This window comes from Meleagris gallopavo, chromosome 1, assembly GCF_905368555.1.
Source record: "Meleagris gallopavo chromosome 1, MGAL_WU_HG_1.1, whole genome shotgun sequence".
Taxonomy (NCBI): Eukaryota; Metazoa; Chordata; class Aves; order Galliformes; family Phasianidae; genus Meleagris; species Meleagris gallopavo.
The window spans coordinates 113,859,241-113,875,192 of NC_139404.1; the positions used below are offsets into that span (position 1 = coordinate 113,859,241).

A 15,952-nucleotide genomic window follows, 5' to 3' on the forward strand; every position below is an offset into this window, starting at 1 on the left:
CTTGAACAGACATTTCACCTACAGCTGGCAGGCAGCTAGCTGCCTCTGAACTGTTTGACAAAGCAGGCCCAGGCTAAGCAGAGATTTATACTAAGCCTCTTTGGTGGAGCAGCTCACTTAAAGCGTTTCTCTTTTTTGAGGATGGGAATACATTCCTCATGCACTGGACTTGCCATTACGTCCTTCAAAAAGTAAATGTCCTTTGACCCTTCAGGAATACTCCAGCACCATTCACAAAACCTGGTTGTTCTTCATGCATCTCAAGCTCAGAGAGTGAACTCCACTTGTCCAGTGAATTTTAACACGCTGCCCTTGCTAAGAGATGCTGTCTGCCTGGATGTGGCAGGCACTGAGGTACTGAGAACATGCTGGGCCTAACTTCCTCAGGACAGAGTTTGCAGATATTCCAAAAGCAAAGCCTCACTAACCAGCTAAGCTGTGCTGTTTTGTGGAAGCTGAGATGTCAGAGATCTGAAGACAATAAAATAGAGCTGCTGTGAAGTGCATTTCTGCTTTGACAGGTATATTTGGTATGACATTCTTGAACATTGTCTTGATGTGTCTGTTAAAAATAAAATGATAAATAATGGTTAAAATCGGGTGTGCCACAAATCACCAAAATATGAGTACCTCTTCTAGAATTGTTCAGTTCACTAGGGTTTTGTTGTTGGTTTTGTTTGTTTGCTTGTTTTATATAACAGTTAATAAAGAGAAGTCCGGTTTCATGGGCTGAATGTGTTGCAACCAGCTATTTATACGCAGTTTCATAACAAAGTTTCATTTAGACATAAAAGAGGAAGCAAGTCAAGCGTATTGAAGTTCAGTCAGTTATAAAAACCCCTCATCTCCTAAGGGACTTTCTTTCTATACTTCTACACCATAGAGAATTAGAAGTAAAACACGTCATCTTAGAAGTGCATCTGAAAAGGAAATAAAACAGAAGGTTGTGTTTTAGGGTAGGACAGAAAGCTTTAAACTGACAAGACAACCAGTACTCCATACTGATCTGCTGCTGATCTTCAGAGGTAAGTACTAAAATATACTATTTGTTATAGAAAGATCTGAAATCATTGCTCTTGCTTACCAAGGTGGCTTGGTTTTGTTTGTGTGGTATCACATCCGGTAGCTGGTAAAATGAAGATATGCTTTTCCTGATTATTCTTAGTGCATGTGTGTGTTTGCAGAGTCCCAGCCACCATCCACGTGCGATTTCTGCTGCCTTAGGAAGCAATAAGAGCATTTCAGAAGTGCTGTCTGCCTTCAGAGCCATGACTGACTGTGTCTGTGAATGTAAAAAAAATATGGATTGATCTTCCGATCTTTCTAAAGACGGTCATAAAGTCATACCAAAATAATGTACTTCAGAATACCTTTAAAGGGAGTCTTATCAGATGTATTGCTTTTGTCATAATTATGGTATTTTTCTTGGTCTTTCTTTACATGGTAGCATGCTGTCCAAATAATCTTAGAAGTGGAATACACTATTTGCAGACTAGAAATAGAAATAGACACCATAACAGATGAAATGGGATTTATATTAAAATATGTTCACAGAAAAATGTTGAGACTTTTTGGGGGTCTAACAAACTAACAAACAAAAAAAACCCCATGCCCAAAATAAAGACATTTTGTCCTTGTGTTTTCCTGATTTACAGCCAATATTCTGGTTCAGTACAAATCCACAGCATGACATGTGCGTACACACACACAATATGCACACTTTGCACTCCTTTTTTTACATTCTACAGCAGATGTGATTAATGTTTCAAGGCTTGTTAATGCACTGTTTCCTCCCTGTTCTCCCAGGAAAGATCCTTCCGCATTTTTGGTCTTTCATGCTTTAGCATTCTTTCTCTTCTTTTCTAGAAAGTGCGTTCTCTTCTCTATCAGTCCCTTGTACTTCAACTGCTTAGATACAAAATATGTCAGTCCAAATAGTTCAGTCATAGCAGCAGCCAACAACTCATTAAAAAAAAACCAGAAATCTAGAAACATGACATGGCTTCCACCATGAAGAACAGCACAGTGTAGAACTACAGTATAGTCAAGTTGCCCTTATGAATATGGAGCTTGATCTGTTCCTGCCTCAGTTTGTATTAATGCTTACAGCTTTGTGTATTAGATGTAAAATGCTATCAAATAAAATAGACAGTGTCCTAAGTATCTTTGTGTAGGTATAGATGATTAAGGAAGGGAAGAGTGAAAAGTGATGAATTAGGCTTGCCTTGAACAAGACTTCAAGGAACTTCAGCTAATAAAACAGAATTAGATGGGAAGTGATCTAAGAGCTCAAGAAGCTCTGTTTACCCCATAGAGTTTTTGTTGTATTTTTATGGAAGCCTGCCCCGCAAAACTCCACACAAAACATCAGTCAAACAAATATTAAAGGATTTTTTTTAAGTGAGAGAAGCCAGCTGCTCTTGGAGTTCAATGGGTAGACATTGGTCAAACAAGAACATTCAACATTACAATAAACATATAAAGCATACTCTGTCTCTGGGGAAGATAATATACAGGATTATAATCCTCTCAAACTATGTTCCCTACAAAGTGGCCCATACATCCCTTGCAGGAGAGGCTCTCCTAGCTTTCCCGCATCTCTTGAACTATGGAGATGTGAGTAAAGATGGGCTGGGCTCAAATTTTCTTTTGAGAGAAGACAAAAGGACTAGAGCTAGAGAGTTGTGGGGAGGGGCCATGAGAGGCTTGGCTCCTAACTGCTGCTGTTGCTGACAGAACCCTGTAGTGCAGCCCTGCAGGTTCCACATCTGCTGTAGCAGAAGGGAGAGGAAGATACATGCACAGGGGGTAGCATTCCAGTGCTTGTGTAGAAACCCCTCTTTGCTAGTCCTCTTCTACTATGGGCAAAGTAGGACAACTCCAGCCTCAAAGAACAGCCCCCATTGTTTACCCAAGCCAGCTCTGGGCACTGGACATAATCTTTATCAAATAGGGTTCAAACACTACAAATCTTTGGGTTTTGTGCATTAAAGAAAGGCTACACCTATCCATATGAACAGCTAATTTCTCTACCTTCTTCACTGTCCTGATTTCCTTATGCTGGCTTCCCAGGAGCTGGTTGAAGGTGACCTTTGAGTCCTGCAGCATATGCAGGCTCTCTGCTCCAGTCTATCCTGCTTGCCAGGGGAACTCTTGCATCCATGTGCTGAAGTTTGAGGTGAATCTCAAATCCCTAGTGGTTTCTCCATAAACTGTACAAGTGTCTGTTGAGATTGAGAAAAAATGTACTAAAGATGGATCCACAGGGTTTGGGTTCCCCTGAGACAGAGACTTTAATTACAGTCCAATCTAGTAAGTCAGCCAGAACTTACTTACGCAATACTGACAGCTTAACTAAGCTACACTTAAAGCTACACCCTGTGCTATAACTTGAAATGAACAACACAACTTCAGTACAGCTAAGAGTCTCATTCAGAGAGCTGAACATACTCCATTTCAAAACAGGCTTTTCTCTTCTGTGAGCTTACAATTTTCTCCTTTTGTGTTGCACAAGAATGCGCTTTTCCCCACTGATCTCTGATTCCAGCTGGCACCATGCTCTTTCCATTCTCCCTAGCAACTTCTGATCATGCTCAGGGCTTTTATATAGGTCACCATTCATCATATAACTTTGTGTACACCTCTCAGGCTTTCCTTGCTTGTCCAAGCCAAGAACTCCCATTCTATTCGCTTGCTTTAAGATTCTAATATGAGGTCTGTAAGCAAACAGTGGCACCACCACCAAGCATTATATTCCAGCAAATTCGCTGCCACTTAGAAAATAGTAGCTATATTCTCCACATAGCTTTAAACATTCATCCTGCCTTCAGGCTTTTATTCCTCTGAAGAACTGAACAAAAACCCCAGGAAAGACAATATGACTTTTCAAGAGCTTCTGAGAGTGATAAAGACTATGATAACATAGCAAACGTAAGTCAGACAGCCTTCTCCCTGTGCCTCCACTGCAATCTGTGCTTAGGTAAGATGCAGATAGCTCCCACTGCTGATTCAGTATCTGCTCAAGGAAATATCTGTTTGTTCAACTCATATGCAAAGTGCATCAGATCAATATTGTAAACAGGATTGTTTTTTCTTGTGTAATGAAAGTCATGCAGTTATTTTCAGGAGAAGAGAAGTGCATGTCAAATTTAAGGAGCATGAAACTCAAAATATTTAAAGACAGTAGATACAACTCCCATGCACTTGGAATCTTAGCGTATACACATGTGTACAGTACAAAAGGGGGATTAAGGGAAGGGACACAAGAAAGCAGAATTAATGAGAACTGTCATCCCTGTCTGATATAATGTACAGGAATTAAGGGTGACCCAGCTGAGTGCCCAGCCATCAGCAGTGATGGAATAACGTGACATGGCTATATATTATTAGGATCATAGAGGCACACATAGCTCACTTAGCATTCCAGCTCTGAACACTGAGCTCTGAACGCTGCCTATCAAAATATCAATTAGAATCAATTAGATTTCCTAGCAGTTCTGCGAGTGCTGTCAGATGAGTGCCACAGCCGTTGCAACCTTCCAAGGGTAACTCCAAGAGCCAAATATGTAATTCCTAAGCAAGATGGGAGCCTAATGTTTTTGAATTTGCTATTACTCCAGTCTCAGACTGTGTGCTCTAAACCTCTGAAAACAAGTACTGCAGAAGGCAGCATGAAGAAATGAAACCAGCCGTTTCATTTCCTTAATGCATCACCTTATGACAGAAAAAAGATACATCTGGGCAGTAGGAAAGACAGACATGTCACATGCTATCTGAGCACACATGGCTTTGTGCCTTTTGGTTAAAAAGTGAACAGGCCATATGTTATATTTTCATTCATTTCTCAAAATCAACATTAAAAGTATGTGTGGGAATAATTGTATAGCAATTTCATGTTCAGGATTGCCTAAGTTGGTGATAATTTGACACTAAATTTCTCAGGCCCATGGTAAGCAAGGGAAGGGAACAGACTTTGCACTGCACAAGGAGAAGGAGAAGAGGTAGGGGGGCTTACAACCTGAGCAACTCAAGCAATTGGGTAAGATCTCTGTGGTGGTACTTCACCCACACCCACAAAATCTAAAGCAAGGCAACAGCAAGGTACCCCAAGGAATGCCAAGCCCCAAATATGTGTGTTCTTTTTTTGCCTCTCATGTAAATAGACTATATTTCACTAAATGTCACCTGTCAGTGGGAAATCTCACACAACTTGCAGCAGCAGAGGGGCTCCAGTGTCACCAAAGTGTCTGGATACATTTAATTTTCACAAATATTTCCTTCTGAGGGAAGTTTATTTTTCTTCCAGCTGCCTTCTTCATAATGTGGAAATGATTTATTTCCCTTCTGGGGAAAGTATCAAGCTGTTTTCTTGCCAACATCTGCATAAAGTCCATAGTCAGGATTTAGCCAACATTTATTACTACTACAGCATTTGGCACTAGCAACTGTAGCACAAAAGTCTGACTAAGAAATGAAAATCTTTTCACTCTTGTAAATGAATCTGTCAACAACAGCATGGAGTAGTATGGCATGTGCCAGAGAGATCCCACCTCCCCACTCACAGTGTGAGGTATAGTGCTCCTTCACAGCAGGTGTTTTGACAAGTAACTGGGACATATGCTCAAATGCTGCACAGACAATACCCATAAGGATTAAAATGATATGAATGGACTGAGCAGTAAGTGAAAGAAGTAATCACTGTTTACACAATCTGTTTGCTTCTCTATCACAAGATATTTTGTACTAAGGAAAAATCTATCTATGTAACTAAGATTTATGTTTTCTTTGCTGGACCACACAATTTCTTTATGACATCTTTCCTGTGAATCATTTCCTTGACATCTGTTTAAATAAAAGACACAAAAGTGGATTTAACAACAATTATATGACAGTGGAAGTGCTTAGACTTGGGCAGAACATTTGGTGACATGCAGAGACATTTCTGTTCCTGCTAGTGAATCTTATTTGTCATTGACAACGTCTACACAGATTTTGAGACTGAGCTACCAGTTCCAGTACCTGGAGAGGATCAGTGACTGCAAGAACCAAAAAGATGATTTCAGAGCTTATGAATGCATGCCTCTGAAAAGCCTTGCTTATGCCACTGACATTTTAATGTCTAAAAACTACAGACAATTCCATCCAGCTTATCATGGAATCATGAAATTGTTTGTGTTGGAAGGGATCAAAAAAAGGTCATCTAGTCCAAACCTCCTGCAATGAACAGGGACACTTACAGCTACATCAGGTTGCTCAGAGCTGCCTCCAGCCTGGCCTTGAATGTCTCCAGGGATAGGGCATCGACTACCTCTCTAAGCAACCTGTTTCAATGCCTCACCATCCTCACTGTAAAAAAAAAACAACAAAACAGAGTTTTTCCTTATATCCAGTCTAAATCTTTCCTCTCTTAGTTCAAAATTATTCCCCTTGTCTATCACCACAGACCCTCATAAATAGTCTGTCCCCTTCCTTCTTACAGCCCTCCTTTAGATAATGAAGGGCCACTAACAGGTCTTCCCTTCCCGGAGCCTTCTCATCTCCAGGGTGAACAGCTCCAGCTCTCTCAGACTGACCTCATACAAGAGTTGTTCCATCCCTTGGATCATTTTTGTGGCTCTGCTCTGGGTGCACTCCAACAGGTTAATGTCTCTCCTGTACTGAGGACTCCACATCTGGATGCAGTACTCCAGGTGAAGCCTCACCAGTGCAGAGTAGAGGGGCAGGATCACCTCCCTGACCTGCTTCTTTTGACGCAGTCCGGAATACAGTTGTCTTTCTGAGCTGTGAGGGCACACTGCTGGTCCAACTTGCCATCCACCAGGACTCCCAGGTCCTTTCTGACAGGTCTGTGATCCATCCTTTCATCCCCCAACATGTACTGACAGTGGAAGTCGCCACAATCCAGGTGCAAGATTTGGCTTTGTTGAATCTCCTGCTGTTCTCTTGGGCCCACTGCTCAAGCCTATATAGGTTTCTCATGCAAAAGTAGTACATGCTAATTTCACAATCTGAGAATTTTTAGTGAAAAGGGTACCACACTTGCAGTCATTGATCAGTATGGAAAAGACAGAATTACACTCTAAATATGAGTCTAAAATTAACATAGTTCAGAAACAGGTGACAAATCACACACAGTAGAAGTTGCTTCAAAGCATTTGGAAAAGTTGGGGAAAACCCTTGGCTTCTGAACTGAAATCATGAGCAAAAATATACATATTTAAGCATGAACTATTCCAGCAGTTATTATTACTGCAACAAACCACTTGTTCCTCTCTTCCCAACTCACTTGTCTTTGGATGGATTATCCATACAGGCCCCTCCAAGAAAGACACTGAGGCCCTGGAATGTGTCCAAAGAATGGCCACAAAACTTATGAGCGGTCTGGAGCACAAGTCTTATGAGGAGCGGCTGAGGGAGCTGGGATTGTTTAGTCAGGAGAAGAGGAGGCTCAGAGGAGACCTCATTGTACTCTACAATTGTCTGAAGGGAGGAGGGGTGATGAGGAGGGGTTTGGCCTCTTCTCCCAGGCAACAAACAGGACCTGAGGAAATGGCCACAAGTTGTGCCAGAGGAGGTTTAGATTAGACATAAGGAAGAACTTTTTCTCTCAGAGAGTGGTCAGGCACTGGAATGGCCTGTCCAGGGAGGTGGTGAAGTCGCCGTCCCTGGCAGTGTTCAAGAGGCATCTGGATGAGGAGCTACGAGATATGATTTAGTAGCTTGTGGTAGCAAGGGTAATGGGAGGACAGTTGGACTAGATGATCTTGTAGGTCCTTCCCAACCTTGTGATTCTATGATTCTGTACCACATGCTATGTTATACAGAATATACTTAGACGTGATAGAGTTAACATCAGAGTAGGGAAACAAATTGATTATTTCACTACATCTCCCAGAAAGACAGATGCTTGTTAATGCCCAAATTCGAAAGATATCTCTGTTGCTAGTAACAGAACTGTGAGTATAGTCACCACTCAATGCCTTGGTAATGAACTAATGATTTCTTGTCATTTTTCTGTCTGCTGGTGGTTCCTTTGCTTTCTTGAAGGATGCTGTCAGAAGGTTACCTTTACAGAATTGCCTACCTCTGTGAAGACTCTGAGCTCTGCACCAACCAAACAGTGGACGAAGTGGTGTATGAAATGAGGTCCATTAATTGTTCCTCCAGGGATGAAGCACAAGGAAAAAGCCTCCTTCAGAGATGCAGATCTGCTGGCAAATTCATTTCTTCCATTCACTCCAGAGGTAGCAAACGTAGCAGAAGGCAGAAAGACAAACTCCAACAGCCCTTGCAGCACCCACTGCCTGAAGGGCAGGCATCTCCAGCTATGGATGTCTGTGAAGGGCTGGCAAGAAGAGACACCTACCTGGTTCCATCCTCCTGCAAAAGCATTTGCAAGAACTACAATGATTTGCACATAGCTGGGGACTGCGTAGTTCCTATTAGCTCAGTGGCAACCGATTTTACCTGTGACAGTGGCATAGGCCCTTTCCTGGAGTCCTCAGAGATTCCTCCACCTATGGAGTCCGTGCGGGTCCCCCCCAGCGAGACAGGCCACAAGCAGGCTCAAGGCTTCTCATCATGCTGGCGTGTGGCAAGCTTGGTGCCACACCAGCAGCCCCTCTCTGACTCGGCTCTCAACGACTACCTGGAGCAGAAGCTAATGGAGCTGTACAAGCAGTACATCATGGACAGCACAGCCAACAGGGCATCCCCCACACAGATCCTGGCCTCAGAACTCATCATGACTAATGTAGACCAAATCAGCACACAGATATCACGAGAGAGGAAAATGGAGACCACCAAGGCCAAAGACATTGTCATCAGCCGCTTCTTGCAAATAGCCAGTGAACAAATATTCTCAGAAATCAGCACGCCCAGTCTGCATATTTCCCAATATAGCAACACTAATGCATAGTACTAGAATGTCTGCAGCTAGAAAGCTCTTACGTTTTGAAAACTCAATTGTTATTTTTTTCTTTTAAGATATCGTTCTGCTTCATAAGAATTTATTTACTGTCTACCGGTTAAACCTTCCAGCATATTAAGTAAAAATATCTGTACTGCACAGATGTCCCTCTATCACGTGCCAGATGATTTATAGTTTAAAAAAAAAAAAAAAAAAAAAAAAAAAAGGGAAATATTCCCAAAGACTTATTTCAATGAGCCATGGACATTAAAAATATTTTGGTAGAAAAATTTCTCTTCCAGGTGTTCTCCTTACTCCCCTTTGCCTGACATCTCATTTCAATTTTCCTTCCCTGAAATCTGCCTTACTGCCTGAGGGCCTGCAAGAAGCTATTACTTACAGCACTGAAAGCACGGGGATTGCAGAGCCACAGAAATAGAGAATTCAGTCTGACCCACCTCCTGCCCTAAACAGCTTCACTTATGTCACCCCTTCATGTGTTTTTATCATTTGTTCCTAATGTTATCAAGTGATAGACACTTCAGAGTTTATTCTATACTAACTCTAATTATTCCAGTGGTGTCTTCCTATTAAAACATTTCTGCAAGCAAAAACTCTTTCCAGACAGACAACATCAGTGGGAGCATGCAAGTGTAGCTGTACATTTGAGTGTATGAACTGAACTCCTACGGTGGATGCTGGTGACCTGTGTCTACGCCAGACAGATTCCATATTGGTCAACAGCCTGCAGGCCTGCATCTGTGGAGTGGCTACATGGGGATAGTGGTGATAATAAAATGAATTCTACTTCATCTTCACCTCTTTTTAAGAGAATTCCAAATTGAAAAATAAAGGCTAAGTCAAAGCCTCAGTGAACAATTCCTTTGAGCCTTGGTCAAGGTCACCTGACCCTAATATATTTTTAATAGAAAGGTCCTTTTCTGTAAAACTTCAGTTCTTCAGAAGAAGAAAATAGTAATTTGCTGCCTTATGGACAAGGATAGTTACCTGATTTGATATGTAAACACACTCACAATGCCAGTCCATGATTGGCTGAATTTCCAAGTGTAAGTATAATGTAAATACTAATTTATAATAAATATTCATCAGATATTTTTATGTCAGCGATTCAATTCTGTTGTTTTGGCCTCTGTGTCCTTTTTTTTTTTTTTTTTTTAAATGTGAAGCATGCATTTATGTGTATTTCAAAACAATGTAGTGTAGTAAAAATCTCAGTTTATTTTATAGCTGCTCTCTTCCCAGAGGTTACTGGGATTGCTCAGTATACTTTCCTGCTTGTACGCTGAAGGGGTATCCAAAAAGCTGTTACTGTATGAGCATTTCATGTGTGAATCTGTTGCCATAGCAGCCTACCCCAATACCATTATTCAGCAATACAAGATGGATAATCTCTGGCTTACAATATTTCTAGAAATTGACCAAATGCAAGTTACAAATAGGAAAATGATATTTTGAAGGGAAACGTCCAAAGTAATGTTACACATATACACCTGACACCTCAGAGGCCATATTTGATTCTCAAGTTCAACTTGATTCACTGTATACAGCACATACTGTGTGAACAAAGTGGCATTTTATCATCTATGACTCAGAAGGTCTTGATTCTCCTAACTAGCAGGGATGTGACTGAGAGCTACAGGAAACATCTGTTTGCCACAGCCTCCATTCTGAGAACAGATTTAGGAAATAGTAACAGCACCTGGGGAACAGGGGCCGAGCAGCTTGCCCACAGACTGTTGTGGAAACGTCTCATTTACTGGGCTGACCCTTAAGCTGCTGTTTCAGAGTGCTGCAGTCAGGTTTGGAGCTGGGTATTATGAGGAAAGAGCTACTTCTGCAGTGCACTTCAAAGTAGTGCAGACAGATCTTCGGTGTAAGTAAGACAGTAATGCTGCTGCATTCAGAGGGCACGCTGGATACTTACATGGGATTGATCAATCAATGGCAAATCATCTTGTTCATATGGAGCTTTCTCCTAAGCAAATTGCTTAGTATGATTACACCTGCTTTCACATAAAGGTCCTTCTTCGTGTTTCTGAACTGATATCTGTGAATTTTATTCATGGAACAGTGAAAATCATCGAGGAAACTGATTTATTCTGGAAAGAGAGCATTCAACCACTTCTTCCCAAAACATGACTATTTTCTTTTCTTCTGCCTAAGAATAAATCCCCATTTCACTTTGAGCCCTGGCATGTATCTGTTTCTCACATGAATTATACACCATCCACAATAGCAAGTAGCTCTTGGACATAAGGTGATTTTTGCATAAGCAAACAAATATTTCTTACTTTCCATTGTGCTCAGATGAAAGTTCATTTCAATGTCTGTTGTCCTTCCATTTAAAACTAATATTTCTCTGCATGAGTGCATCTCTAGGTGTGCTCGTTTCCTGCTAAAAGCCCTTGGATAGCAATTAGGCTGCTATTAACATGACTCAGGTTGTTATCTAAAGCGATTACCATCTTCTCTCTCCTTCTGCTTCACTCCCTCCCCTCTTCTGCCTCAGGGTCAAATGTTTAAAGAGAGAGATCCCAATTCTTTTAGTAGCTCTGTTAAATGATCAATTTTTAGCCAGGGGCACATCATTTCTGGACACAGGCTTATCACAGTGCTGGTGGAGTCCCAGCGGCTGGGGAGTGTGGTTTGAAAGGAGAGCACATAGTCTGGCCTCGTGGTACTTCCCAGCAGTAGGACTAAGTGACTAAGGCCACCTGAGATGGCAAAAAGAAGTAACAAAGATTTCAATAATTGACCAACTGTGAAGAAATTCATCTCAGAAGGATAGTTTATAACCACCTTCAGCATATTCTAGAAGCTTCCTCCGGCATTTTTTACAGAACAGGTTATTCATTGCTGGTAACATGACTCTTAGCATTTAGAAGTTTTATTGCTGATATATAGTGCAATTGCGCCCTCGGAGTCCGAGGATACCACCTCGGACCACATACTCCTACACTCCATGCCAGATGCCCTCAGGGGTTCTCTGGGGCCTCTCTCCCTCCCTCCCTCTCCTCCTCCTCCTGCTATGCAGCCTTGTCTATGGTGGTTGGCGTAGTCCCACAGCAGCTCTGCAGCCACGCTTCCCTATTGCTGCACTGAAAGTAGGAGGACTTAGGTAACTTCTGTTGATGCAGTTCAACATTTTTCATGTTTGAACACAAACTCATTTTCCTAAAATTAGATCTTCTCTGGAAGCTAGGAGTAGAACAGGAAAAAAACCTACCAAATCAACAATAAAATCAAGTGGTAGATATTTAAACACTACCGTTCTAGTAGTAGGTAGCAAATTTCTAATCATTTCTAGATAAACACTGCTCATCAAAAGAAAGAAGCATATGAAGCATTAAAGGCAAACTTAGCAGCAATAGGATCACCTGTTTTAACAAACAGAGGTTAGGGGCTGCCTGTGCTGGCACTTTAAACCAATTAATCTCGAGGTGTTATTGACCTGTTTAGCAAAAGCAGGCTGAAGTGTCATTCCAGAAGCGCAATGCTTGACTAAAGCAGTACAATTTGAGAAAAAAACCTGATCTGTGGAGCAGTCAGTTTTGCATTAGTAAAGTCATATTGAAAAAGCATAGCAGATTTCTTTTAGGTCTGAAAAGTTCAAGCAATGCTTTGATTATTCAATTATATGACCCTAGAATATATTATTAGTAAAAGCATAGTCTAACAGGTAGGAAGAAGATAGACTATCAAAAGACATTTTTTCAAAAATCAGCGCTGATGAGGCCAGCAGCTGACCCTGAGAGAATCTAGGCAATCACAAATCACTGTGAATTAAGTGCTGAGTATCAGAGTGTACATAGTGGAGTTTAAAAAGTGGTTGCTGCTCATGCATCCATCTCTGGGGGAGTGAAGTGACTCAGGTGCTGTAGGAGGGAGTGACAGCTCAGCCTCGGGAAGATTTATTTTTGCTGATTCACAGATGAGAAATACCAAACTGCATCTAGAAACATCTGTTCCTGACTTCTTTAAAAAAGACACCAAAGATTCCTTGTTTTTCTCACTATGAACAGCTTGCATTTCTTCCCAGACCACAACCAGTTTTGGTACTGAGGCACTGTGCTGCTGCAAGGCCCCAGCACACAGAGCAAAGAGGCCTTGTGGAGTGCAGTGTCCTTCCACGTCTGTGTGCCTCACTGAAATCCCTTGCCCTGGGTGTACTGCTGCTCACCTTCCTAAGTGCCTCTCTCCATACTGAGAAATATGGATGACTGTGGTTCTTAGTCCCAGCATCTTCTAAACCCAAGGAGGGACTTCCATGCTTGACAAAAGCATGGCTCAGGACAACTTCTTTCTTAATATTCACAGCCAGACAATGCAGATCCCCTTATCCTCACTACTGCATGCATGCGTCAGAAGCTCTTCACCTTCCTTCTGTAGGAAGAATCAGAAAAAATGTATGCTGAAGGCTGTATGCAAATTATTTAGAAATATGCAAATGAAATTGCTGCAAAGACATTCTGTTTCCTATGTAGCTGTGCAGGTCATAGCATACAGATATGAAACTGAGACTAGGATAGAAAATTTGCAAGGTGTTTATTAGCAGAAAAAAAAAAGCTAGGGGAGGTTGCTTTCAACTCACACAGTTACTTCTGCTTTGCTTCAGACTATCTTCTAAAACACACAGTGGTAAGTTTATAGTTTAAATTCCAGTGAGGCTACCAATTCTTAGTAGACATTTCCTTTAAGGACTTCTGTTAGTATTCTTGATCTGTCAGCACTTGCTTAATTTCATTTCATTTCTCTCGATGTAGACTTTTTTAAAATATTTTTTTACTTTACACTTTTGGTATACCCCTCTGACCTTGCAAACTTTTAGTGTGTTCTTCTTTGAAATAAGGGTACCATAAATACATCAGACAATTAAATCAGTGATATACTTTTAAATTGGCATTTTTTTCTTTCTTTTTTCTTTTAATTTAGGCCTCACTAGCTGAACCTGAAAAAGAAGCTAGAGATTTAGTCATTGGAAAACCAATTAAAATGAAACAATTAGAACAATATGCAGTTTGTAGAACGCAACTGCTGACATTTCTTCTGTTAGCCTATGGTCTATTGCCAAAAAATTTCCATAGGGGTCCTCTGAACAAACAGAAACCTTAAAGATTTGCACAGAACATATTTCTGTGGGCCAGAGAAAAAAAATGGAGAATAATAGTTGCTAGAATAATATTCACTAAGTCAACCTGAAACTATTAAAATAATAGATTCATCCTTCTGTAAAATAACACATTACTTCCCGGGCAGGAACATGATTATTTCCTAATGACTTCATCATAGATCTAAAGTACTGTGTAAAAGTCAATTAATTTGATGTCAGTTGTCATTACATACACTATAAAGGTTATTGAACCATTTGTATATTCAAAATAGTGTATTGTGTTAAAAGTTCAAGAGCAGTTGTAAGAAGATAAAATAGTTTGAAGTGACATTCAGTTTGTATCCCAACTTTGTACTGTGAAATAAAGTTCATTAGTGACCTGTTTCTTCATTCTGCTCACACCATGATTAGCAGTGTATTGGAAAAATCCATAATGCATAGTCATACAGCCTCTGATCCTTATCTAGGGATTGTGATTGGCATATTTTAAACTGCAGTAGAGCAAAAGAAAATGAAAAATGTGATATTACAAATAAAAATTAAAGAATGTATGTGAGTTTTATCACCTTTACTCCAATTAAATAGCACTTTGATTTGCAAGTCATAAACTCAGTGGACTTAGTCATGAAACCAAGTGCTGTTTGGTTTAAGTGATGACATCACATGAAAGACTTTAATAAAGAAAAGAAGGCAAATTTTCCCAATAATTTGATCAAATTAACTTAATTGAACAGTAACTTCAGTGACATGTTTGTGGAGCTATGTGTTTAGGTGTTCCTACTTAAACTTCTGAATATTAGACATCCAAGTCTGCTCATTTTGTTGGTAGCATCTATCTGTGTGTCTGCTGTTATTATTATTATTATTTTTATTATTATTATGATCCTCCATCCCTGGAGGTGTTCAAGACCATGCTTGAACACCCTGAGCAATGTGATCTAGTGGATGGCAACCCTAACAATGACAGCAGCGTTGGAATTAGATTATATTTAAGCTCCCTTCCAACTCAAGCCATTTTATGATTCCATTATTCTATTTTTTAGATTCCATGATTCTATTATTTTGCTCTTGATAGATGGGAGAAATTAAGTTAGAAGAACGATGTGGTCAAAACAAGGAATTAGAAATGGAATTTGGGAGAAGTTGTGAAAGGCAGGACATTGTAGTGCTTGAGAATGCAGAAGTTGAGAACTTGGCTAAGAACCATGTGTATCTGTTGATGAACAGAAATTGGAAGCGGTATGCAGAATAAACATAGAAGAGAAACAGGTGATAATGGTAAAAAAAAAAAAGGAATTGAACGTTGATTTTCTTTTCTTTTCTTTTCTTTTCTTCTTCTTCCTTCCTTCTTTTCTTTCTTTCTTTCTTTCTTCTTCTTTCTTTCTTTCTTTCTTTCTTCTTCTTTTCTTTCTTTCTTCTTCTTCTTCTTTTCTTCTTTCTTTCTTCTTCTTTCTTTCTTCTTCCTTCTTTCTTTCTTCTTCTTTCTTTCTTTCTTTCTTTCTTTTCTTTCTTTTCTTTCTTTCTTTCTTTCTTTCTTTCTTTCTTTTTTTTTCCTGAGATATTTTTATCATGAAAGTGAAGAGAGAGAGAATTTTAGGAGAAATGTGAAAGAAATGATACCAGAGACATAAAGCCGTGGAAACGAGGAGGAGATTAAAAAAGTAAGTGAACGTGTAGGGGAATTGCAGCAAGAAAAGGTATATTACCCTGGAACCTGAAAGGTTGAAATCTAATTTTTTGGGGGATGAATAGTAGTTCTGTGAAAAAAAAAAAAAATGTAGGGGAAATAGGAAAAAGATGGCAAAGAAAATAGCATATCTGGAGCTTTGGTCCAATGAAGTAGAGTCATTTAGCTACAAAGACTGAGAGGACCTGATCAAAGCACAAGGAAAATCAATAACTATGTTATAGGA

The 15,952-nt window shown here is 40.2% G+C and overlaps 1 protein-coding gene across 1 annotated transcript; it reads left to right on the forward strand.

Moving 5' to 3' along the window:
• Positions 1 to 783: 783 nt before the first annotated feature.
• Positions 784 to 10,027, forward strand: TASL (TLR adaptor interacting with endolysosomal SLC15A4). Its single transcript, XM_010707394.4, has 2 exons — positions 784 to 1,025; positions 8,047 to 10,027. The coding sequence occupies exon 2, from the start codon at positions 8,048 to 8,050 to the stop codon at positions 8,915 to 8,917; it is 870 nt and encodes a 289-aa protein (XP_010705696.2). The 5' UTR covers positions 784 to 1,025; position 8,047; the 3' UTR covers positions 8,918 to 10,027.
• The last annotated feature ends 5,925 nt before the right edge of the window (positions 10,028 to 15,952 follow it).